Genomic DNA, 26,574 nt, shown 5'->3' with positions numbered 1-26,574 from the left:
GATATAACAACTAGAAACCTTTACATTCCTAACAATAGAGACTCAAAATACATGGAGCAAAAACTGACAGAATTGAAGGGAGAAACAGACAACTCAACAATAATAGTTGGGCGATTTCAGCACCCCACTTTCAGTAATGGATAGACTATATATAACTAGACAGAAGATCAGTGAGGGGGTAAAAGACTTGAACAACACTATAAACTGGTACATCTAACAGCTACAGAATACTCCACTACCAGCAGCAGAATACACATTCCTCTCAGGTGCACAGAATATTGCACAGGATGAAACATGTTAAGGCATAAAACAAGCCTCAATAAATTTATAAGGACTGAAATCATGAAAATTATGTTCTCTTAACATGAGGGAATGAAATTAGAAATCAATAATAGCAGGAAATTTGAAAAATTCACAAATATGTGAAAATTAAATAATGCATTCCAAATAACCAATGGATCAAAAAGGCAATCACAAAGGAAGTTAGAGCAAAATTGGAATTAGGACAACTTGACCCCTGAGAGCTCCAGGAACTAGCGTTTATCCAGAGCACAGTTTACAAAATACCATCCCTGGAAGAAATAATCCCCAGGAATCCCCGCTGGTAGGGGTCAAGGAGCAGAGGCCTTGATGAAGTGAACTTCAACCCCCACTTCCTCAATTCAAGACCTGAGTCTGACAAGGACGTTTCTTCTCATTTTGATCGTGAGGTTTTCAAGGCAGGACCCCAATATTGGGCCCAGACACCCCCAATAAAGTGCCACCTGTTCACTCCTGTCAATCAGCCAATTAGAGGTTGACTTCCTCCCTCACTGCTGATGACTCTCACTGACCCCATCATGGAAATGGTGTGGCAGCTCCAGCTTCCACAGGCCCTGCCTACTGTGTAGGGTGGAGATGGGACTGGGGGGCATGTACAGACGCCAAGTGAAGGCATTGGGCTCTGAGAGGAAAGGGGGTTGGATTAGGTGTCTGTTATTATTCTTTGCTGCAATACAGAGTGAGTGTCTCTGAAATCCTAATTGCAAATATCCCCTTGCACGCTGGGTTCCTTTTTTGATGATGGTGGTGGTGGTGATAATGTGTATGTGTGTATGTGTTTCACATGAGCTTATTCAGCTCTAGAAATAAAAGGATTTCAAGAATTTTCTTTATTTAGGTATAAAAAAATACAGTACGTCCCATGCACCAGTGTGGCCAATATATAGTTATTATCACTAGAGCAATAACTACAATGATAGGAAAAAGAAGGTTACAGGAATTTGTTCATCCAACTAAAAAATCTGAATTAAAATTGTTAACCTAAATAGCAACCCACTTATTATGCAAAAACCTTTATTCTATATGTTTGTGAGAGCTAGAAATATGTAAGTATTATTAGTAAAAAAAAAAAAAAATATATATATATATATATATATATATATATATAGTAGTTATTGGTTTAAAAAAAAAGTCAAGTGTTATCTACAGTCTCCTGAAGTGTGAGGGCCCTTGCCCTGAGGGGAACCTCAGTCCATGACCAAGCGTGAATTGGAGTTTGCCTCCTTTCCTGCCCTCTCCCGTTGAGTGATGCCACTTCCCCAGGGTGTGTTTGCAGTGGAATGTTCCAGATTTGGCTGAAAGTGGGAGATGCACAGATGACCACAGGGCATGGGCAAGGCAGGGTGTGCCCGAGGGATGAGGCCCTGCCAGGGTTTCCTGAGATGTGGCAACAAACGAGGTGCGTAAAGGCAAATGACACAGTTCTGTTGTGTATTCATGTTTGGGTTTGGACTTTGACCAGAGTTGCTGAGGGTCACATCTTGAGGGCCTTCAAGTCAAGAGATAAGGAGTAGATGGAGAGAGAGAGAGAGAGAGAGAGAGAAAGAGCATGAAGGAGTGACTGGGCAAGGAAGATAAGGGGAGAGGTCTTCTGCTCTGGGGAACATCTGCTCCACTTCCCAGGCAAAACTGATGGGGTGTCGATGAGACTCAAATTGGGGTCACAGCTACTCCAGGCCCTCTCCCGAGGGTGTGGGTGTGCAGGTGGCCCTCAGCATATGATCTGTCACACTTGGTCTCCACTGTCCCTCCAGGATGGATTCACAGTTGCTTCAAAGTTCAACAAGCCGTTTTCCTGACTTTGGTTGAATTTTCAGTGCTCAGTACAGCAGTTAACAGGTGTGGTAGGCCAGCGAGGTCACCTCAGGACCCAAGTTTGGTAGCTGTCAAGGGACCCACTCATCCTTCTTGACAGACCTGGGGAGAGGCTGGGAGTGGTGGGGACTTGGGAGAGCATGAGGAAGTTGAAGCAGGGCTGGCATGATGGATGGTTCCAGTCTCTGGTGGGACTGGGCTGCAGAAAGTCTTGCCCCACAGGCCATGCCCTTTGCTCCAGGCAGACAGGCACCAGGATCTCACCAACCTTACCGGGGGGGGGGGGGGTTGGGGAAGATCTCCCCTTGGTTTTTGAACCATAAGCTGCTTTAAGGAGCCACAGCAAGTCTTTGAGTAGGACCCGTGGTCCCAGGTGACAGGGTTATGGATGTCCAAGCCGAGACAGAACACCAACCTGGATCTTCCAGAGTTTAGGGGGTAGCTATCACTTGAAGTATGTTCCTGGACATTTCAGGGACCTGGAGTTTGCTACCCGAGGTGGTGAAGTCTCTGGGACCCACGAGGAAGGGCTGCTGGGCTAGGGTGTCAGTGCTACAATTTGCGGGCTCAGTGCCTGTTGTCCGACTGGCCCGCGCTGCAGAGGTTTGGGTCCCCAGACCTGGAGGCCCACGTCTCCCTAGTACACCAGCTCCACCTGGGGGTCTGAGCGGTACAGCTCCGCCAGCATCTTGAACCTGGGGCCCCAGTCGTTGAGGAAGTCGTAATCGACGTCCGAGTCGGATGAATCGGTGCCCAGAGAGCTGAGGGACTCGGCGATGGACTCGGAGCCCTCGTAGCCGTAGATGTGCAGCGTGTCGTAGGGCGGGCCTGCGCCGTCGTGGTCGGCCTCGTCCTTCTTCACCTCGATCATGGCGGCCATCTCCCCCGGCCCGCCGTGCACCGCGCCGTGCCGCGGAGGCTTCTGCACCTGCGCGTAGACGGACGGCCGCGCCTCCAGCGTGGGCCGCGGGGGCTTGGCCCCGCCCTGCCGCACCGAGTTGAGCACCGACACGTCGTAGCTGGTGGTGTCCATCTCGCCTCCGCCCTCCTCGTCATAGGTGACCAGCTGCTCGTGGATCTCCGGCACGCTCTTCCCGTGGGCGCGGGCCTGCTTCCGGAGCCGCCGCCGCAGGAAGATGAGGAGGGTGATCACTGCAGCGAGCCAGAGCTAGTCAGACCCGGCCCACCTGGCCCTGTGGGGCTCACCTGCGTCCTCCCCTCCTCCCTGGAAATTCCCGGGCCAGCCCAGCATCCCAGCGACACCTGGGCCAAGGCGGAGGTTGGTTTGGTCTAGACACCTTGTGGGTATCCGCCCCGCCTCCCCCCCCCCCCGCCTCCCCCCCGCAACCTCCGCCCTCCGTGGGTCAGAGTCGTGCCTCCCACCCCCTTGGGACAGACCCTCCTTCCCTGGGGATTTGGTCCTGACTGGCTGTCATAGCCACTGGTGGAGATGGGGGAAGAGGAACAGAGTGGGACTCCCTTAAGTTCATTCTCTCCTGCCAGTCTCAACCCCATCTACCTACGTCCACATTTCCTGTCTCGCCCTACCACTGTGGCAAATCCTTCTATGTTGTGTGCAAAGGTGGGGAGGCCAGAGGTTGGAGAAGAAATGGGGAAGGGAATGGAGTTGAAATTCGGAGTGCGGAGATTCCGAACCGTTTTGTTGATGGCCGTGCTGCTGCTGCTGCTGGATAACGGTGGTGCTGGCAGGCATGCTGCCCATGGCTCTCACGGCAGCTGTTGTTGGGCACCTATTGGATATGTGCTGGCTCCATACTGGACACGTTCTCGTGTTATTTCACTCAGGGCAGGTATTATTCTCCCCATTTTACCCTTAAGCAAACTGACCTCAGGGAGGCTGAGTGGCTTGCCTGGGGTCCCGTGGTTGGGCAGTGGTGTAGATATTGACCCTGCTCAGAGCTCTGAGGGGTGTGACTGTGAGAGACACCAACCCCTGAGGATAGGTGGTCCATGTGGCACAGAGAGCTCCTAAAATTAGGCCAGAGCATCCCCCAGACTCTCCTTCTGGCCTTGAGTTACTTAACAAACTGTTACGTATGTAAGAGAAGCTGGGACACCCTGTCTGAACTCTAGTTTCCTTGTCTATAAGATGAAAGTGATGACTTTCCTGCTTTGTTTATATTTGGCAAGGTAGTTGTGAGATTAAGTGTATTCTACGTGTGGTGGTGATGTCATTGTCATTATTATTACTAATTATTATTAAAAGGGGTTCTGAGTCTAGACTCTTTGCCAGAGAAGCCTCAGGAAGGTGGCACACCCAGGGGGCCTCTAAGGAGAGCCACTGGCAGGAAAAGCCTGGAGGAGATAACGTGGGAACCCCACCTCACCCCCAGGGCCTATCATTTCAGTGACAGGGAGATCTCTAACTTTCCTCTAAAGGGCCGGCCCCTGCCCCATCTCAGGGCTGGTGCAGGAGAATGTATTCCACTGGGAGGAACCCCCCACCGTCAACTGAGGGGAACTGGTGGATAAACTCTTGCTGACAGTGCCCCGCTGCTTCTCCATCCCCAGTGACAGGGAGCGCCAGTGACCCTCACTAGTAACTTGCAAGACAATGCTTCCTTCATCAGCTGCCTCCCTTCCCTGTTTCACTCCCCTCTCTTCCTTCTAGGGCTTCCTGGGAGCACTTCCCAAATAAACCACTTGTATGCCAGTCCTTGTCCCAGGGTCTGCTTCCTGAGTAACCCAAACCAAGGCAAGGCCTAAAATGCTCCTAAAATTTCTGAGGCCCAAACAAGAAAAAAAAAAAAAAGATATCAAGCCTGGAGGAATCCTAAAAAAGGAAAGGAAGCCACTAGCGGCTATCTAAGCTGGAATTTTTTAAATTTTCTATTTTTTTTCCCCCCAAAGAGGATTTTTTTTTCAAAATAGGTTTCATGGAAATAAATGCCTAGAACAGTGCCTAGAATGCTGTAAGTGCTCAAAACGTATAAATTGAATGAACAAATGAATGGATGTCATATATGAGGTATTTTAAAGTAAGTGAAAGGCCTTGAACTCTCCCTTTCCCCCCACATCTACCCCCACCTTTTGGCATCCAGGGAGCTAGAGCTTTTATTCCTCTGTCCTGCTACGGAACCCTGAGGCCCAGGGTGGGATATGGGCTGGAAGCAGGCTTGCGCCTGAATCCCCGGTCTCTTCCTCCTCCTGTGAAGCGCTCCCCACCATCGTTCCCTCCCCCATCTTAGGCACTGACCTGTGATGGTGAGGATGCAGAGGAAGATGGCTACCAGCGCCTGGATGCTGACACCTGCCTGGGCAGCCATCTCCTCACAGTAGGTGAACTCGCCATGCTCATTGCACTTGCAGACAGTCACGACCAGTGTGCTGGTGCCTGTGAGGCTCGGCCTCCCATTGTCTGAGATGAGCACAGGCAGATAGTGGACCTTGGCACGCTCCCGGTCAAACTGTCCGTACTTGACTGTGATGTTGGCCGTGTTATCTGGAAATACCGGGGCTGCAGAGTCAGGCTCTGGCTTTCAGAGTGCCTGTTCCCTCGTGCACACTGATGATGTGGCTTGCCTCCTCCAGGGGACCCTCCGTGACTGCACCAGCCCATGTGCAGTCTGCTTCTCTGCCATTTGTATCCCCTGCCTCATGTTTCAGCCATTTGAGTGCAGGTCTGTTCCTCCAGAGAGGGGATATTTTGGGCAGCTGCCTTGACATAGCCTTTAAGAATGGCTCGCCCAGGGGGCGCCTGGGTGACTCAGTTGGTAAAGCATCCGACTTTGGCTCAGGTCACGAACTCACACTTTGTGAGTTCGAGCCCTGCATCAGGCTCTGTGTTGACAGCTTGGAGCCTGCTTTGGATTCTGTGTCTCCCTCTCTCTCTGCCTCTCCCATGCTCATGCTCTGTCTCTCTCTGTGTCTCAGAAATAAATAAATGTTAAAAAAAAAATTAAAAAAAAAAAAAAAGAATGGCTTGGCCAAAATATAAAGTCCTTGCCTTCTGTTTCTGTGGGCAACTGATACGTCTGACCCCCACCTCCTCTTTCCTAACCCTACTGCAACAACAGGTGGTTCTCTTTTGGCTCAATTAATGCATTTTTGCAAGCTTTGACAATGGGGAAAAATAAAGTTTTTCAAAGTCTTTCAGCACTGGGCTAACTTTGAAGGCTGTTTCTGCTATTCCTGAAAATCCACTAGAAAGTAAAAACAATGCACATGTTCCCTGGGGCACCAAAGGAATGATGACACAGTAACTGAGGATGTCCTAGGCAGGCTGGAACTGCACATACGCTTTGGCCCAAATATTGGCTGCCCCTCCCAGCTCCGGTCAGTGGTTCCATGTACTGAAGAATCCCCCAGGGAGATTTTTAAACAGATTTTCAGAGCCCTGCTCCCCCTTCGCTGCCATTTTCCTACCCCTCCCCCCATCTCCCACACCCACATTTCATTATCAGACGCCAGATAATCTGCCTTTTGTAGGCTTCTGGGAGGTTATGATGCTGGTGGCCAGAGGGTCTAGGGATTCCCTGCTCCAGGATTTATCTAGCCCCGCAGGGTCAGTTCCCTCAGGAAGCTGACTCCCTTTGGGTCAGCTCCCAAAGCAAAGGGGTCTGTCTTTTAGATTTCAAATGAAAGCTGATTACATTTTGCTATTAAGTAACCACGTCTATTATAATTAAAAATAATAGCTATATGGCCATTGATACTTTGAGAGAAATTAGAGATTTCTCACTACATTCACTTAATATCATAACAGGACATTCATGCTATAAGTGAATCTGGCACCAACAGGCTTCCCTCCTGGTTGTACATGGGGTGTCTTTGGGGTGGCACTTAAGTTTTCTATCCCAATGCAGACCCCCTCTGAGGTGGGATTGAGGTGGAGATGGGGGGTGGGGTGACAAGTATTTTTGCCACATTGTTTACTACTAAAGACAGCTGAACGTTTGAATGGTTTGTAATTGACCGTCAACACATCGTGGCCACCTTTTCTCTAAGAGTGGCTCCTTAAGGATGAGTCTGTGGCTGATCCTCTGGGTCTGCCTTCCGCCTTCAGGGACCCTGACCTTCCTCACAGGTGGCACTGGCTCTTCTATACAGGAATGAATCCTCATACGCCACAGTTTTGCCATCAGAGAAAGGCAGGAACGCTACTCTGTGCTGGGTGAAGGATTGCTCTATTAGACCCAAGAGGGATTTTCTGTTTTCCTCAGGAAGCCACTGAGGCCACGGAAGCATGCCTACTTTTGCCTGGAATTCAGTCAGCTCAGCATCGTCACTCTTGTAAGCGTATGCTCATCAGAAGCTCTGACTGGCACTGCTGATATCACAGACTCTGGGCTGTGAGGAGTGGACCAGATCCTGTCCTGGGGCCACCTGGTGGTAAGTAGTCATTGTAGCTGAAATAAGACAAAGTTCACTGTATTCTTGGCATTTGGATTTCACGTTTCCAGTTTTGACTCTTTCGTAGTGACCTCAGAATTCATAGAGAATTTGCAGCTGTGCTGAGCATAGCGATCCAGTGTGGGAAGGACTCCACTGGCTAGTTCGTGAACTGAGCAAGCGTCTGCACCCCATATCTATTCTATATTCCTTGCTGACCTGAGCATCTTATGGAGAATGTGGACTTGGCAGTTTGGCCAGATTAGCTCTGATCATTGCACAGCCCCGTAAGGAGTTGTACAAAATATCCTGTAACTTGAAGACCCCAGTGAGGGCTTGCCCCCACTTGGTTGGCTTGGTTCTTGACCCTGGTGCTTCAAGACTCAAATAACTGTGCCCCTGCCCTTGCCAGTAGCCAAGCTGACTACTTTGACGCATACCGTGATTATCTGTCAGGGTGAAGTTGCTGTCCTCAGTGCTCAGAGAGAATTTGAATTTCACATCTCGTGGCGTTATGTCCTTATCTATTGCCGAGATTTGCACGACCAGCTGGAATGTGGAAAATGGGGGACAGTCAGTGGTGGTGTTGGGGTGGCTGGGGGATCAGTGATGGTGACTTTGGTATCAGATCTGACCGTGGCTGCATCTTTTCTGCAACACTAACCTAAATAGTCTCCACAAAGCCACCCTTTGGACCAACCTCCCCACCAGTGTATTCTTCATACGTTCTCCCTGAGCCTCAGTTTCTCCGTCTATAAAGTGGGGATAACATCACCTTTCCTCAAGGCTGTTGTGCAGGTTACATTAAGCTCAGTGAAATGCCAGCTGACCCTGGGTGGGAGGTGCTGCCTCTCAGCCCATCTTCAGTGAGTGTGCCTCGCCCTCCCAGCTGAGCCGGACTCACCTTGCCCTGGGCAGCATTCTCACACACTCTGGGCTCGTAGGGCTGGGCGAACTCTGGAGCGTTGTCATTTTCATCCATAACTTCAATGTGGACTTGGACAATGGATTCTTTGCCTGTGGAGTACCCTGCAGGGAGAAAGGGCTCCTGACTGCCATTGACTCAGATTGATGCCAGTCCCAGGGGTAGAAAGTATGTGGATGGGGAGTCCTGGAGGGGTGCCCTTTTTGCAGGAAGAGGGGGTTATGGACCTTTGGAAGAGAGGCCAGGGTTGGTGTTCTGGATGAAAGGGCTGGGAGAGGAAGGGAAGGGCATCAAGCTTCATGCACAGGGATGTTTACTAAACAGTTACTTGTAAGAATCAAGAAGGTAAACAATGCAAGCAAATTAAAGAAAGTTTTAATTAAATTAAATTAAACAAATATAATTTATTTAAATAAATAAAATTAATTTATTACAAAATAATTAAAGGGTAAACAACCTAAGTGAGTTGGGGTTAACATATTAAACCACTTTCAAAGAATGGAACATGTGGCTATTTACAATGCCCATGTAAATTACATTTAAAAATGTAATAAAGATATTTTAGTATTATATGAAAATGGCTGTGAAATAAGGCTAAGTAAAAATGCAGGATATGTTTTTTATATAAATATTATGGTCTCACTTACATGAAAATATGTATAGAAAATAAAAGACCAGAAAAAGTGCACTGAAGTGTCAACAGTAATTATCTCTGTATGGTGGGGTTATAGGGGAATGAGTTTCTTCTTTTCAGTTTTTCCCATATTTAAAACATTTTTTAACGTTTATTTATTTTTTAAGGGAGAGAGAGGCAGAATGCGAGTGGTGGGGTGGGGGGTGCAGAGAGAGAGGGAGACACAGAATCCGAAGCAGGCTCTAGGATCTGAACTGTCAGCATAGAGCCTGACATGGGGCTTGAACTCACCAACCGCGAGATCATGACCTGAGCCGAAGTCAGACGCTTAACTGACTGAGCCATCCAGGCGCCCCATCCCATATTTTTTTTTTTTAATTTTTTTTTTCAACGTTTATTTATTTTTGGGACAGAGAGAAACAGAGCATGAACGGGGGAGGGGCAGAGAGAGAGGGAGACACAGAATCGGAAACAGGCTCCAGGCTCTGAGCCATCAGCCCAGAGCCTGACGCGGGGCTCGAACTCACGGACCGCGAGATCGTGACCTGGCTGAAGTCGGACACTTAACCGACTGCGCCACCCAGGCGCCCCCCCATCCCATATTTTAAAATGAACAACAAACCATTACTTTAACGTTTAAAAATGTGCGAATGAGATTAGATGGGGAAGAAAGGGGTAAAGACTGATCTGGAAAACCCGCAAGAGTCCATCACAGTTGGAGCTTGTGTGCCATGGCAGGGGTGATGACCAAGTCTGGGAAGCCCAGAAGGAGGCGGGGGACACTCTAGGGTAGCACCAGTGGGGCCTTGGTCAAGTCACCGCCCCCGCCCAGGCCCTGGTGGTTTCCTGGGTAAGGCGAGGATATTAATCTATCTCCTGGAGCTGTGATTTTTCTCATGTAAGTAAAGGATATAAAATCCCAACACTTGGGGTGGCTGGGTGGCTCAGTTGGTTGAGCTTCCAACTTCGGCTCAGGTCATGACCTCACGGTCTGTGAATTCGAGCCCCGTGTCGGGCTCTATGCTGACAGCTCAGAGCCTGGACCCTGCTTCAGATTCTGTGTCTCCCTCTCTCTCTGACCTTCCCCCATCCATTCTCTGTCTCTCTCTGTCTCAAAAATAAAATAAAACATTAAAAAAAATTTTTAAATCCCAACACTTGCCTTTCCCTCTGGCAAAAGTTACACTAATCTGGAGAACCCAATAATCTTGAAGTTGGAAGCTGCTTCAGATTTTGAATTCAACCCACTGACTGGCATATAAATTGTCCCCCTCCTTTCCCCCCAAACAGTCTTTTCCAAATATCCATGATAATAAGAATCATGTGGTACTTGTTCGATACACATTCCTTGGCCCCATTTCTGGATCACTGGACCAGTGATCCTCTAGGAAAGGCTCTGTGTTTAAAAGGTGCCTTAGGTGATTCTCATCACAGGGACATCTAGCAGGCTCTTTTATGACAGTGCTTCTTCAGCTGTAATGTGCAAGAGGTTCTGATTCGGTCTGGGGGTTGCCCAAGATTCTACCCTTCCAACCAGGTTGCAGGGGATGTGGGTGCTGCTGGTCCATCCACGCCTTGGGGATAGAGGCTCTATAGTATCCCAGCCAAGTAGTGCTTCAGCGGGAGCTTATGATACCCCCAGAGCCCCAAAATGACAGATTATGCCTATTTTGAAGGAATGAGGGAAAGGAGAAAAGCCCAGGTCCCCTAGCATCTGGGACCACTCACCGCTGGAATCCAGTTCTTTGGCCTCCACTGTCAGGTTATACCAGGGGTAGACTTCTCTGTCCAGCTCTTTCTCATTGTAAATGTCCCCTTGTTTGGTTATTCGGAAGAACTGGCCCTTGTCACTGGTCGTGCGGATGGAGTATCTGCCAGGGGAGAGAAATTCATGACTTTCTGTTGTTCTTTGCTGGGGAGACCCCTCATGGTCTAACCCTTGTGTCCTCTCCATCCTCCTCTCACTGCGCATTGTGTTCTACCACCTAGAGGGAATCAGGGAGGTGAGATAACCCCTTCGATTTTAGCAGTGCTGCCCTGACTGGGCTGGAGGTGGTGCCTCGAGACTCCATCAGTGGCACTCTGAGAGCTGTGGCAGGAGGAGTTTTAATCAGGTGCACCAGAGCTGGGGTTGGTTTTTGTCATTAGTGAAAAGGTGGTTGGGCAAGAGCCAGGAAGAAGTAAAAAAGGAGCTGGAATAGATAGAAAATGATTGAAAAGAAATTAAATTTATGAAGTAAAAAATTGAAAAGTTCTTCCAGAAATCAATAAAAAGGTATGAAAAAATGAGATATATATATATATGTATATATATATATATATATATATGAGATATATAGTATATATGTGCTACTACTTAGGAAAATTCTAGAACAAATAGAATAGAAGTAGTAACAAAAGATATAATAAGAGAAAACTTTCCTGATCTAAAGAAAGACACAAGTCTAAGATTAAAAGATTAAAAGAGGTCATTAATATGAGGCATAATTTCTAAAAGAGATCAATGTTTATGTATATCCTGATGACACTTTTGAGTTTTAAGGCTATATGAAGGAACTAAACAGAGTTCAGACAGAAAAATATGTTCTTGTGAAGAAAATCAGACTTATCTCAGATATCCCCACAAAATTAAATTCTAGAACACATTGATAGTATTTTTAAAGGAAGTGTCTATAGACTGAAAATTATAGGAGCATATCTGGTATTATTAACATAAGGCAAAAGAACTAAGGTATTTGTAAGTATACAAGAACTCAGGAAGTATATCATGCACAGAAATAGGGTCTTGAAAAATTTTTATGAAAACTTAATTTCATCTAAGAAATGTCTCATTATAAAATAAAAGCCTGATGGGGTACCCGGGTAGCTCAGTCAGTTAAGTGTCTGACTCTTGATTTTGGCTCAGGTCATGATCTCATGGTTTGTGGGTTTGAGCCCTGCATCAGTCTCTGTGCTGACAGTGCTGAGCCTGCTTGAGATTCTCTTTCTCCCTCTCTCTCTGCTAATCCCCGCCGTCCCCCACTAAAAAAAGCCTGCTTTCAGAAGAATTAAATGAAATGATTGATTTCTTTATGGTACATAGGAAAGCAATCATGTGTGTGTGTGTGTGTGTGTGTGTGTGTGTGTGTGTGTGAGTGAGAGAGAGAGAGAGAGAGATTGATTTCAAAGTAGAAAATGTCCAGGAAAACACTTTTAATTTTACAGGTAGAAGTAAGTTTCACTGGGAGAAGTAAAAATGGATGTATCACATTCCAATCTCTAGGAGAAAAAAAAGGAAAAAAAAAGACTGTAGCATATATGGGAGGAAAGGAAAAAGCCATTAAGTTTGAGAAATGAGAAATGTGTAACAAGGTTTAAAACAGGAAGCTCAAACCTATCATTTTTTAAAACTGTTTATTTTATTTTGAGGGAGAATATGAGTGAGGGAGGGGCAGAGAGAGAGGGAGACACAGAGTCTGAAGCAGGCTCCAGGCTCTGAGCTCTCAGCACAGAACCCGATGTGGGGTTTGAACCCAGGAACCACAAGGTAATGGCCGGAGCCAAAGTCAGGCGATTAACCAACTGAGCCACCCACGCGTCCCCAAACCTATGATTTTTGATGACAAATGTAAATAAGTTAAACCCAAAGCATCTCAGTTTAGATTAAAAAGCAAAGCCAATTACATTCTAATTTTGAGAGACAATTTAATGCCAAATGAAAAGCAGAAGTTAGAAAAGTTAAAAGTAAAGGTTGGAAGACTTCTATCAGGCAAAGACTAATATGAAAACAGGACTGGCAAACTTAACATCAGGCAACGTGGAACCGAAGGCAAAGTATTTAGCAGAACAAGTTGGGTAATTTCATAAGGATAAAAGTTATAAGTTGTAATGAAGGTAAAATAGTTATGAACTTTTATAAACAGAAAAATTGAAATATATAAAGCAAAATCTTAAATATTCTAGAAAAAATGGATGCAAATACAGTTGCATTATATCACAGAGCAAGTTAAAGCAAAAACAAAAAATACCCTACCACTTGTAAATGAAAAGAAAAAAATCAAATCTCTTAAATAAATTCTTGGATCAGAGTGCCTGGGTGGCTCATTCGGTTCAGTGTCCAGCTCTTGATCTTGGCTCAGGTCATGATCTCACAGGTTCGTGAGTTTGAGCCCCACATTGGGCTATGCACTGTCAGTGCAGAGCCTACTTGAGATTCTCTCTCTCTCTTTCTCTCTCTCTCTCTCTCTTTCTCTGTCCCTCCCCTGCTTGTGCTCTCCCTCTCTCTCAGAATAAATAAATACACTTAAAAAAAATCAATTCTTGGCTCAATAAATAAATAAAAACTATCATTATAGCTTATTTAGAATAGTGTGGCTATGAAAACAGTAGTCCCAAAACTTGTGCAGTGTGGCCCAAATCTTCATTTTTGGGGACATATTTTTTTTATCTTAGTAAGAAGACCTGATTTCTTAGAAACATTAATTCTCCCAAAATTGATATAGAACAATTCTCCTTAGAATTCCAATGTTTTTGGGGTGCCTGGGTGGCTCAGTCGGTTAAGTGTCTGATTTTGGCTCAGGTCATCATCTCACTGTTTGTGGGTTCAAGCTCCATGTCAGGCTCTGTCTCATGACAGCTCAGAGCCTGGAGCCTGCTTCAGATTCTGTGTCTCCCTCTCTCTCTGCTCCTCCCCCACGTCTGTCTGTCTCTCTCTCAAAAATAAATAAACATTAAAACAATTAAAAAAAAAGAATTCCAATGTTTTTTAAACAACAGATAAATTAATTTTATAGTTCATGTGAAAGAGTGAATGTTTGAGAACACATAAAAGTTACAGGAAGTAAAAAAGCAATGAGGGAGGGACTTGGCTTGTATCTACTAGGTTTTTGTAAAGCTGCTACAAGAAAACAGAATGGCTTTGCCACAGAACAGTGGCTAGAACAGAGGATTCAGAAATGGGTTCAGGTGCATAACAAAGGTGGGAAAGTGATGACTTATTTAATAAATGGTGCTGCCACAATTGGCTAGCCCTCTGGAATAAAATGAGACTGTGTTAAAATAAAATGTTACATGGCTGTAGAATGCATGGGTTAGAACCATATTTTTGGTCCCAGAGGGTAGAGGCTGGGAGTCTAGTGGAGATGAAGAACAGGTGGTGATGAAATGGGCATGGTGTGACCCCCAAAATTTTGAAAACAATCAAAACCCCCGAACAAAGAGACAGACAGACAGACAGACAGGCAACCATCAAATCTACTGTAAACGTAAGTGGATGTTTGTGTGGGCATGAAGAAGAGGGGTGACGGAACAGCATCAAGCCACAAACATGAGTGTTACCTGGAAGTGGGGGTTACTGATGTTTTCTTTGCAGATCTTTGTGTTGTTTTACTGTGTGAAATGAACACTTTTCCCTTTTTGGTTTTGGGAAGACAAACTTCATAAAACGTGTTCACAGATGTCATCTAGTTGGTTACCCTCTTGACCATCAGATCTCCCTAGATGGACCTGTGAGAGCCAGTTATTCCAAAGAATAGCCCCTCCAAGGTAGCGCAGCCAGCAGACAGCTCTGATGGCCAGGACTGAGCTGGGCAGAGGTGCCTGGGCAAGACAGGGTCCCGCCTGGTCATGGGGGTCAGTGGAAGAGCTCGGGCTTCTAGTCCTGCCCCTGTCACAGCCCGTGTGTGTGCCAGGAGAAGCCATTCTCCCCATCCGGGCCCTATTGTCAATCCCGCAGATGCCAGGATCATCGTGATCATCATTTTCCTTACACCCTCTACCCCCTTACCCAATGCTCCGCCGAGCTGCGTCGGGGTCTTTGGCCCTCACTGAGCCGATCAGAGGTTTCTTCTGGTTCTCCCACAGCTGGAAGTGGTAGAAGGGCTGCTGGAAGGTGGGGGGTTCATCCACATCTGTGACGTTGATGATGACTCGGGCAGTTTTTCTGGTGGAGGCACTGCTTAGGTGGTGGAGGTTGATGGTGGGATCCGTGGCCTCGATGGTGAAGATGTATTGCTGAATGTATTCATAGTCCAGGGGCTGTGGAAGGGAGAAGTGCAGTGAATGCCTGCTCTGAGCCAAGCACGTGACATGTGGTCTTCACGGCAACCTTGCAAGGTTGCACTGGGATGACACCAGTTTCACGGATGGGGGAAGTGATGTTTCCATGGTCATCAAGAGAGTGGCTAGGGCTCTCTGTCTGTCCTCAGCTTCCCTCCACTGCATCTCGACAACCTTAGGGCACCCCAGCCCTAACTCTGTGACTGGCCCTGTTCTGAGCATTGAGGCCACACAGTGGGCGAGCCACAGTCCTGCTCTCTAGGAGATCACAACTACTAGTTCTAGCCACAGGTCCTTAAGTATGTGCCTTTTCTTTGTGGTTTCGCTCAAGATGCTTCTCCTGCCTTTGCCCACTTCACAATCCCTACTCAAGAGGCCAAATGTCTTCTCAGAACCCATCTTGCCTCCCTGACACAGGTAATTGCTCCTTGCGTGGGTTGCTGTAGCACTTACATGCGGCTACCCTGTTCATCTATGCTTGTCTGCCCCGCTCTTTGACAGCTTTGGTGCCGTGGAGGCCATGGGGCTCACCTAGGTGCCTCTGGTCCCCAGTGCGGGGCCAGACTGGGGATAGCCTCAGGAGAGTTCTGCTGCAGGAATGGCCCAGCTCAGGCAGAGGGGTTCTAGAATGTCCCATTTGAGGTGGGTCATCCCTGGCCCAGGGCTCCCAGTCCTCTGCATGACCATTCTAGAGGCATTTTATGTCTCTTGCCTCCTCTTCCAGATTCAGTTGGCCTGACTGCTCTGTCTGTATGCAGCAGCCACTGCCAGTAGCCACTCCCACCCCCACCCCTGTAGTACTCCCTGCTTCCTTACATGCTGTGGTTGTCTGCTCCAAGTGCCTGTATCACTACCAGGACTCTACTTTGGTGGGTGCCCAGGGCAGGCCAGAAAGTGTGAGAGTGAATGCCCTCTGGGGCCCTCAGACGACCCTGCAGCTCCCTCACCCTCAGCCCCTGCAACTCTGAGGCGTATTTCACACTGTGCCCTGGGTGTTACCAGTGGGACTGTGCCCCACTTGCCTGCACTATGAACCTGACAGTTAAGGAACCTGTATCATTCCCTTTTTTTTTTTTTTAAAGCTTATTTATTTATTTTGAGAGAGAGAACGAATAGGGGAGGGACAGAGAGGAGAGCAAAAGTGAGAGTGAGAATCCCAAGCAGGCTCTGCACTGCGAGTATAGAGCCCCATGTGGGGCTTGATCTCATGAGTGATGAGATCATGACCTGAGCAGAAATTAAGAGTCAGGTGCTCAACCAACTGAGCCATCCAGGCGCCCCTGTATTCTTTTTCTTATGTGTCACTGCTCCTGAGACTTCCTGGGATCGCTTTCCAAGTAAATTATTTACACTCAAATCCTTGCTTTAAGGTCTGCTTCTGGGATAACTCAGCCTAAGGCACTGACCCTTCTCTCCTGGCTTCCCTTTCCCAGCTCCAGGGTCACAAGCTCATGAGCACTTGGCCAGCTCTAAGCTGACCCAGATTGTGCACCTTCAATGGCTTCTGACCTTGGAGCAGCCCCTGGGTGAGTCCTGAAAATGCCAGGAGCCCTAAGCCCCACATCTGATGTCGTTGCTGCATGCCTACAAACCTTCATGGGCTTGATGATTCCCTCGTTGTGGTTGGGGTCCGTCTCGATGGTGAAGGTGTCCCTGTATTCGCCTTGCACGATGCTGTACTTGGTCATCCGGTTCTGGGGCTCATCTGGGTCCTCAACAAACAGAGAGCCCAAGGAGCTGCCCACACGGATGTCTTCAGGCACCGCAAATGTGTACTTGGCTAATGCAAATAAGGTGCCCCCAAGGGCATTGGATTAATGAGATAGACAAGGTGATTGTCCCTCATGCTATCCTAATGCATTTTTATACAGGAAATCAGCATGACAAAATAATAATAATAATAATAATAATAATAATAATAATAATAGTAGTAGTAATACCACCACAGGAATTTTGGGTCTCAAGGCAAAGAGATTCTGCTCCATCTATCCTTCCATCCCTCCGTCCATTTAACAAATAGTTATTGAACACCTACTGTATGCTGGGTCTTTTGCTAGGGAACCTATCATTTGACAAGAGAGTCAAGTCCTGCTGTGAGGGAGCTTCTGCCACAAAGAGTGAGGCCACCGTCATTGGGATGGCTGAGCCTCTGAATTACACCTCAGCATCAGAGGGTACAAGTGATGAACCGTCTGACTTTCCTTCCCACCCTTAACCGGGGCGTGTGAAAAACTCTTGTCAGACATTTTTTTGTGGGGAGAGAAGCAGTCTGTGTGGGCTCAGGGCTCAGCCTCAGCCCTGGATATGGAACTTTGCTGTATCCCTGTTCACCAGCTCACAGGGATTTTCTAGCTAGGGCCTGTATTTTTCCGAGCCCATAGAAACTGGGTGAAACTGTTCCTATCTGGTAGTGGGACTCTGGGCAAAGTGGTGGCACACAGCAGGGAGTGCGATTTCCCTGTGGCCTGTGAAGGCACCATGGCAGGTGGTATTTGGAAAGCCTTGGGAATGTGTGCAGGGATGGGGAGAAGACCCCCTCCTTGCACCAAAATGACTTTTCTGGGCTTTAGGGAGAGGTAGAGGGACTCTGGGCTTCTCCACAAGATCCCCCAGGCCACTGAGTCTGGAGTATCCCAACCCCCATCCTCCCCAGGCCCTGGAGGAGGAGCTCACTTTGGGTGAAGATGGGGAAATTGTCATTGACGTCCTGCAGAGTGACCAGCACCGTAGCTGTGCCTGAGTCCCCTCGGAGTCCCTGGGCATCTCGTGCTTCCACCACGATCTCATACTTGGCCTGCGTCTCTCGGTCCAAGTTTTTGGTTGTAGTGAAAATGAGTCCTGCAAAAAGTGTCCAGCAGCAGCCATGTTACTTGGAGGGCTTTTAGAACATACTGGTGCCTGGGCCCTATCCAGAGTTAACGTAAAAGCTGATGCAAATAAGGTGACTTAACATGTGACTTAAAGGCTCCCCAGGTGATTCCACTGTGCAACCAGAGCTGAGAACCACCGGCCAGCCACCACCCACCTTCACACCCTGCACTGCTAGACCAAAGCTTCCCAAACGGTTTGGTCCAAGATTGGTCCTGGCTGCTGGGAGCATGGTGTTGAGAAAGAGTGCGAGGCCACATCCGGGCTCAGCGTGGAGAGAGTGCTGTGACTCATTAGTGATGCCTGCCTTGGCACATCATTGGTTGTGGTGGTACCTGTACTTTGCACCTGCCACCCCCCTGAAAGACAGTGTGTCCCAGGTCTGACCACCTGGACTTCTGTCTTGCTCCCCAGACTCTGTCCTTACAGTTTTTGTGAAGTCACACTGAGTGGATAATTACTGCGGGCCATGTATTCTCTATACATTATGTAATTCAAACTTCACAGCTGCTATGCAAAACGAACATACATTTTCCTGTTTTCAGGGTGAGAGAACTAAGGCTCGCAGAGGCTAGTTGACTTGCCTCAGGTTGTTAGAGGGAGTGAGTAGCAGAACTGGGTTTGGAGACTAGATCTGTCTGACTCTACACTCAGAGCTGCTAACCAGCATTCTCTTCTGCCTCTTGGGTCACTGCGTGGGTCCTGATTTTGTTCCCTGGACTGGAGTCCATGTCTTGGCAGCTGTCTGCTTCCTTCTCCCCTCGCCGGCCACCTTGTTTTCATGTGTATAAGAACCATTTCCATGGGATCGTGTGGTTGGATGGTAGCTGACACCTGTCAGACTGGACTTCCCTCAGTGCCTGCACCTTGAATATCTGTCCCTACCCGGCTCCAAGCCAGCACCTGCCCAAGAGGGTTAGTGACACACACCAGAACCATCAATAGCAAAATATTCTTCTCCCTTCAGGATTTGGTACATGACACTGGCGTGGTCTGCCACGGTGGGGTCATCTGCATCAACGGCTGTCACACGGATGACTGAGGTCCCTGAGGAGAGAGAATCCAGGGTTACTGCCTTGTGACTGTCAGCCCTGTGCCCCATTTCCAGATGAAGACAGATGGGGCTCAGGCTGTTCCCTCAACCCACTTTCCTTAGGCCCTGGGGGAGAAAAGACTGCTTTGTTTTCTGAGGAGCCTGCAAGGGGGCAAAGTGCTGAAGGTTCAGCCTGATCTTGGAAGGAGGCAAAGAGAACAGGTGGTTTTTAGTCACAGGAGAAGTGAGGCAGGAGGCAGAAGGCTAGGGTCATGAGGAGAGAGAGAGAGGAGAGGAAAGGCTGCTTCTTCCTTCTTCTGGAAGATGAGAACAAAAGAATGGGAAGGTGCCCCACAGGGGTGAGTGTCACATCTCTGTTTCTCTTGAACTCTGGGACCCCCATCCCCATACTTAACAGGGAGGTATGTTAAGATCTCCCAGGTTCTTAGCCAGGAACCCTGGACCAAGGGGTGGGGAAGGGAATCCTTTTCTGTTACCTCCTAGAGGCTGGGGGTAGAATTGAGGAAGTAGTAATTTCAAGAAGCCTGGGGTTCAGGCTGGTGTCACATCTTGGGGTGAGGGCTCTAGTCTCCTCCCTCCACTCCTGCATGGGTCCTAGAGAGGAGTCTTTTTGCTGTGGTGACAGAGTTGGTATTCTTCGTGTGCAAAGGCACTCTTAGAGTGCCAGTCCTGAGTCAGAGAAGTGGGTGGGGTTTGCTCCGAAGGATAATGAGAACATTATTATGTATATGTTTCTGATGGTTAGTGCTCAGTCCATGATCAGGGTCAGGGCTCAGTCCATGATGAGCATCAGGGCTCAGTCCATGATTGCGGTCAGAACTCAGTCCATGATGAGGATCAGGATTCAGTCCATGACTGGGGTCAGGGCTTAGTCTATGACTAAGTCAGGGCTTGGTGTGGGGCCAGGTCAGAGTTTAGTCTTTAGGGATCAGAGTTTCTTTCAAGCGCCCTGAACTCACTGAATCCTGATCCCCGACAGTGAAGCTGCTGATAGGAGAGGCACCTTCAGGCTGGAGATGAGCAGGGGAGGAGTGAGAGGGACAAGCAGGGCACATACCCACGGCCGACATCTCTGGCACAGAGGCGTTGAACAACCGGTGCGTGAACACAGGCCAGTTGTCATTCACATCATGAACTTTGATGGTGAAGCTGGAAGGAGACTCTAAGTCATTATTGGTGTCCTTGTCTACCACGAGGGCAGTAAGGTGGTACTCGGGGATCTTCTCCCTGTCCAGCCTCTCAAAGGCATACACGTCCCCTGAGTCCTCATTGACCCGGAAGACCTTGCCGGCAGACTCTCCTCTGAGCAGGTACTTGGCGTTCTTGCGGTTCACACTTGATTTGATCTAGGAAAGAAGAGGTGCCATGAGCTGCGGATGGGCAGGGGTGGCTGTGTGCGTGTGTGAATGTGTGCACACACATGTGAGCATGCAAGCGTGTAGGTTATGTCGGTGTGTATGTACACGTGTGTGTGTGTATGTGCACTTATGTGCGGTGCTGGCCAGGGGTCCTGAACGCGACACTGCAGTTTTTACAGGAATCTCTGACTGGTCATTAGCACGTTGTTCTCAGCCAGGTTGCTGCGAACACCACACCAATATGACTTGCTCGGCGCACTGCCCTAATATGCCTCCACCAGTGCTTGGGACATTGTAGGTGCTTATAAAACGTTTTTTTGTGTGTGAAGGAGTGTACTTGGTGCCAGTGGAAGGCAAGGGGCATTTTGCCCCTGGGAAGTCTCTTAACCTCTCTGAGTTGTGGTAACCTCATCTGTAAAATGGAGATAATATTGCTTTGGATGTTGAGCTGCTCTCATGAGCAGAACGGCGCTTCTGAAAGTGAATTCCAGGACACGCTAGTCTCTTCTGCTGCTCCACATGAAAATCGGGTCCCAGGGAACTGGGAGTTGGCTTCCACTGGCTTGGATCTCTAGAACCAACTTACATGTTTAGGGATGTTTGTGAGCTGGTTGTTAAACACAGCCATTATTAAAAATCCAATTATGTAAACTTATAAATTAAATGAATTCTATAAAAAACAGAGGTAGCATACCCAAAATTCATTGCTTCCTCGTTATCATACTGCATTTTTCTGTGTTCTTGAGGTTATGTTTACTGTGTTGAATGATGGAAATACCACACAGTGCTGGGTTAATGCATATCTTTTCACAACTCTGCCTTCATTGACATCAAATTGGGAGCTTAAAACAGACACGGCGAAAGTATTTACACCATGGAAATGAGCAAATGCTATGAATCAGGAGTTTTTCTCCTGGAGAACTGGTTGATAAATATTTATCAGCACACCACTGGTTCTGGTCAATTTAGTTTTGGAATGACACGTAAAATGTTCTCTTCTTGGAGATTTATAGTGTATAGTCCTGTAGAAAAAAACTCTAATGAGCTTTAACTCAGGATTTCCCATGCTTTTTAGAACACTGACCCCATTTTCTTTGTAACACATACTATTAGTGCCCTAAGGAACAAGATTTAGAAAAAGATTTGGAAACTAATATACATAAAGCAGCTTGCACAGGCTATTATGATAGATCCATGTTAAAAGATATTAGGTTAAAAGTGCTGAACATTTCATTTATAGAATCTTAGAAGCAGAGACTCTTAGGAACTTCAGAGAATCATATTTCATGCAGTGGTACACTCACAGATGGTTAGAATGCTCAAAAAATGTAGTTCAATTCAATTAAAAATATATAAATTGGACACCTATAAGGTGCCAAGCAGCACCCTGGAAGCACAGAGGTAACCCAGACCCCATTCTTGCTCTCAGGGCTTGGGCCCAAGCCCCAGAAGCTGAGACTCTTAGGATGGGCAGTATTTAAGGGTTCAGGGATAAGAGCCTTGAGTGAAGGTATCCGATGAGGAGAATCAAGAGAGAGCGGGTCTCAAGACAGGAGAGGGAGCAGCAAGAAGGGTGTGGTCAAATCCCGTGAGTCTGGGGGTGCCTGGGTGGCTCAGTCAGTTCGGTGTCTGACTCTTGATTTCAACTCATGATCTCATGGTTCATGGGTTTGAGCCCTGCGTTGGGCTCTGTGCTGACAGCGAGGAGCCTGCTTGGGATTCTCTGTCTCCCTCTCTCTCTGCCCCTCCCCTGCTTGCTGTCTATCTCTCTCTCTCTCTCTCTCAAAAATAAATAAATAAACATTAAAAAAAATCCCGTGAGTCTGGAAAACATCCCTAGGGTTTAGCGGTAGTGTAGACATTGGAGCCCTTGGTGGGAGCAGCATCCGGGCCAGGGTGGGGGAGTAGGGTGAGAAGCCAGATGACAGAGCTTGGAGAAGAGGCCACAAGGTGAGGAAGTAGAGACAAGGAGTGAGGACCCTCTGCCTTGGGTGGAGCAGAGGTGTGGTGTGCAGGGGCCAGGTGGTTTCATAAGGAGTTCCCAGGACCCATGGGCCAGGATGTATGACGAATAGTGGGTCAGGAGGTGAGAAGCAAATGCCCGAGCTCTGCAGCCTGCGGTGTGGGGGGACAGTGGGGGTTTAAGGAGAAGGGACAGTCTGGGACTCTGTGTGAGTCGCTCAGGGTTAGATGGTAGTTCCAAACTTGGTTCTGGGTGGGTGTGTTAGGACCCACATGGGCAAGGGTAGTGATGGGGACCAATGGAGCTTTGATCTATTGTATTGGAATTCTGTATACGATTCCATTTGAGTATAAGCTCCTTCCCTCCAACTTACGTTTTTTAGAATAGTTTTAGATTTATAGACAAATTGAGAAGATAGTACCGAGAGTTCTCATATATCCTGTCCCAGTTTCCACTGTTATCACCATCTTATGTTAATGTTATGTTAGTATGGTGCCTTTATTACAATTAGTGGACCAATACTGATACATTAGTAGTCACTGGGGGCCATAGTTCATACCGATGTCCTCAGTGTTTGCTTCATTTCCTTCTTCTGCTCTCGGAGCCTGGCCAGGACACCGTATTACATCTAGTCACCACGTTTCTTTGGCTCCTCTTGGCTGTCACAATTTCTCAGACTTTCAATGTTTCTCAGACTTGATGACCTTGGCCATTTTGACAAGTACTGGTCAGGTATTTTGTAGGATGCTTCTCTACTGAAATTTGTCTGATCAGACTGAGATTATGGGTTTTGGGGAGCAGTGTTTTTTTAAATTATCACTATATTTGGGCATAACGTCTTAATGCCGCAAACCATGGTGACCCATATTTGTGGATTCAAAAGGCTACAGGGGCTCCCTCCCATTGTCCAACCAGTCTGTAAACAAAGGCTCCGGACTGCGGCCTTGATAAACAGGGATTTCCTTCCCTCAGATTACGTCTTTGGGAGTGAGGAGGTAATCCTTAGAGCCCTGTCCTTGGCTCTCCCCAGCACTCTGTTCCTTCTCGGGGTGGGGACTGCGTGTAGCTCCTCTGTCCCCTGGCCCCATGCCAGTTGCAAAGTAAATGCTGTTGGCAGATGATGGCAGGCCTGACGCTCTTCCTGCTGCTCCAAGACCCTTGGGAGAGCCCTCTAAAGGTTTCCGTGTCGGGGCTGCGCATGATGCAGGTGGCCTCTGCTTTCTGCTGACTCTTCCTGACTCACCCTGCAGATTTTTCTCGGGGCCGGCCATTCTCATCAGTGGCTGATTCATGGCACAGTTATCCCATTGGGAAAGATGTAGGTGGATTGACGACATTTTGCTCTCTGACACAGTTCACATTTGTGTTGGGAGTCAGGAACCCTATGCCTTCCTAGGACTAGGTTCTCCTCGGGCTCTGTCCCGGTCTCCCTGTGTGACCCTGGTCAAACATCTTTCTCTCTGAGCGGCCATAGTGAGGCATTTAAAGTTCCCAGCCATTCTAGGGAGCTGGAAGAGCCTGTGGGCACAGTCGGTTGTGGGCAGTCTGTGAGTGGAGATTCCCCAGCTGGCCCTGCCCCCAGCTGCTGTGGCTTTTCTGGTGCCAAGGCCAGGCTGCACCCTCCCCCATCAAAGGGTATTTCCAGCCTGTTTCTCTGTGACCAGAGGGATCCCCCAACCCTACTTTTTGTGGGGTTCTTTGTCTGACGTATGCTGCCCCTATAGATTAGGGCCAGGAAGTAAACACTTCCAGCTTTGTGGGTCATGTGGTGTTTGTCGCAGCTGTTCAACTCTGCCATCAGAGCAGCTTTGGCGATTTGTTGTACATGGCCTTGCCTCTGTTCCAGTGAAACTTTACAAAACCAGGCAGTGAACTGGTTCTGCCAGTTTTGCTTTTAGACCATGAGCTCCACAAAGGTAGGGACCCTATCTGTCTTTGCCCACTGCTGTCTTTCCCATGCTTGACACCATGCTTCCTCTTACTGGCACATTGATCTATTTTTTTCTTTAGTGGATCGCGTTCAGATTCCAAGAAACTGACACGGTGAGAGTTTATACACCTGTAAGGAGTTTTTCTCCATGTCAAAAACTCTCAAAATACCTGGGCCAGCCGTTTGCCACTGTGTGTGGAACTCCTCCAGTAGAGCCACTGGTTTGAATCAGAATGGATGGATTTGACATCAGTAGTACTTTGACCCAGTAAGACCGTTCAGTGGCCACTCACATTAGCTCCAAGCCCTAGAACAGTGGCTGGAGATGAACAGGTTTTGAAGGGGGAGGAAGTGAGGGTTAGAGCCTTAGGTGCTGCCTTGGAGGGCAGGCTTGGGTCAGGCACCATGTTATGGGTATCCTAGAATCTGAGGACTTGTGTGGGGTGACAGGGAGCCAGGGAGGGATAGTCGGAGAGAAGGGGGTTTTTCGGGTTTAAAGAGCTAGACCAGGCTGGCAACCTGCGGCCTGGATGATGAATTCTGTCACCAGCACATTTTTGTAGAAGGCTTCTCAGGGCTTCCGGACTTCTCGGATGGGAGAATTTAATGGCAGTCTTGGCTGCTTCTGCCCTAAGCCCTGAACCTCCAGGCCAGGTGGGCCCCCTGTGTGCAGGTGGGCCCTTCCCCTGGTGATTTTTAGTCCACAGACCAAGGCCCAGGAGAAAATGAACCAGGGCATTCACCACCGCCAACACCTTCCCCTTCCCCTTCCCCTTCGCCATCATGATTGCCCTAATCGTCATGACCTCTACTGCCATCACCACCACGGCCCCCTCACCTTTCCCTTTACTTTCCCACCGCCTCTCCCTTCATCGTTGTGACCATGACCACCGCCACCGCCTCTCCCGCCTCTCCCAGCTCTGCCACCATTCCCCCTCACAGCCGTCGTCCCCACCCCTGCACCCACTGCAATATCTGCCACCGCCTTTACCACCACTGTCACCGCTGATGCCACTCCTGCTCGGGGGCCTGAGCCTTACCTTGCCCACATAATGGGGCAGCGAGGTGTTTTTCTCTTCATCGATGTGCATCTGGTTCCAAATCCAGTCCCTCTTCTGGCGCCGGGGGGCGGCCGGTTGGGCAAGGTCAGTGCCTTCCGCGGGTGCCACCAGCAGGCCCAGGCACACGCCTGCCGAGGTGAGCAGCACCGTCAGCACCTGCATCTTCCCGAGAGGCACCAATCTGGGCAAAGAGAGGGGACACCGTGAGGGCATGGTAGTCACCACCCTGGGGTCTGAGCAGCTCCCAGGGACAACTGAACTTCCTCCTGTCATCCTTCCCTCTCTGCTGATACCAGCAGAACCAGATACTCTTCCTGCCCCCAGATTGCTTCGGTCTGGAAGAGGAAGGCAGACGCAGAAACTCCTCCCGAAGTGTCGTATGTGCTGGCGTGGAAGCCCCAAGGAGGGCTCCCGACGGGGAAGGTTTTCTAGAGGAGAGGGTGAGGCTGATGCTGATGGTGGCTCCCGGAGTCCTGCGCAGCGGGGACCCCAGTTATCCCCATGTTACACATGAGGTTAAGTTCACGTTGGAGCGAGTGGTGGGGCTGGGAATGGAGCCTTGGTGTCTGACCTCAACAGCTATCACTTATCAAGTACTTATGACAAGCATGACACCATTCCAAGCACTTCACGTGTGTTATCTCATTTAATTTTCCTAGTAACCCTTCAGGTGGATATAATTATTATGCTCCTTTTGCCAAGAAGCCGAGGAACAGAAGAGTTCAGTTCACATTCCTGAGATCACCTAGGCAGGGAGCGGCAGAGCCAGACTTGAACCCAGTCTGCCTGGCCCCAAAGTTCAAGCTTTTTCCCACTGGCCTCTCTTGTCCTCGAAGCTGCTGTGGGGTGGGACTTCAAGACGCCTCTGAACAAACATGTCCCCTGGCCAGCACGAGAGCCCCTGTGGCAAGATGCTTTGATGCTGTCTTCAGAAAGTGTTTGGGAAACCCAAATGTCTTAACCCAGAGGGTCAGGCCCTCACTAGGCCCAGAGCTCACAGTTGGTGATCAGCTGAGGAACTATCACAAGAGCAGGGGTGGGGGAGGGTGGAGGATTGAAAGGCTGGTCTCACGAGACTGGCTTCATAAATGAAGGGTCCCAGTGCAAAATGGAAATGTGGGGCCCTCTGTTCAAAGAGTATTAAGAATTTCGAGATGGGGGCGCCCGGGTGGCTCAATTGGTTAAGCGTCCGACTTCAGCTCAGGTCATGATCTTGTGGTTTGTGAGTTTGAGCCCTGCATCGGGTTCTGCGCTGAC

At 48.5% G+C, this 26,574-nt stretch overlaps 1 protein-coding gene across 1 annotated transcript; it reads right to left on the bottom strand.

The window, feature by feature from the left end:
• Positions 1-2,606: 2,606 nt before the first annotated feature.
• On the bottom strand, positions 2,607-25,494 carry CDH5 (cadherin 5). Its single transcript, XM_047079234.1, has 11 exons — positions 25,297-25,494; positions 20,063-20,351; positions 18,882-18,998; positions 17,757-17,921; positions 16,676-16,863; positions 14,812-15,062; positions 10,776-10,918; positions 8,393-8,517; positions 7,929-8,037; positions 5,354-5,599; positions 2,607-3,288 (listed from the first exon to the last, which is right to left on the bottom strand). The coding sequence occupies exons 1-11, from the start codon at positions 25,477-25,479 to the stop codon at positions 2,774-2,776; spliced, it is 2,331 nt and encodes a 776-aa protein (XP_046935190.1). The 5' UTR covers positions 25,480-25,494; the 3' UTR covers positions 2,607-2,773.
• Between the last annotated feature and the right edge of the window lie 1,080 nt (positions 25,495-26,574).

Source organism: Lynx rufus, unplaced genomic scaffold (genome assembly GCF_022079265.1).
Source record: "Lynx rufus isolate CCGP_SWC_20201006 ecotype Redwood Valley unplaced genomic scaffold, mLynRuf1.p SCAF_16, whole genome shotgun sequence".
NCBI lineage: Eukaryota > Metazoa > Chordata > Mammalia > Carnivora > Felidae > Lynx > Lynx rufus.
Note: the sequence above shows the minus strand (reverse complement) of the source record. Positions and strands in the feature narration are given on the sequence as shown.

Bases quoted from the DNA above. Each gene is read 5' to 3' on its own strand.
- CDH5 (XM_047079234.1), bottom strand. From the start codon at position 25,479: ATGCAGGTGCTGACGGTGCTGCTCACCTCGGCAGGCGTGTGCCTGGGC. The intron at 20,352-25,296 runs GTAAGGCTCAGG...CTTCTTTCCTAG, and splicing joins TGCCCCATTATGTGGGCAAG to ATCAAATCAAGTGTGAACCG. The intron at 18,999-20,062 runs GTATGTGCCCTG...CTCTCTCCTCAG, and splicing joins GCCAGAGATGTCGGCCGTGG to GGACCTCAGTCATCCGTGTG.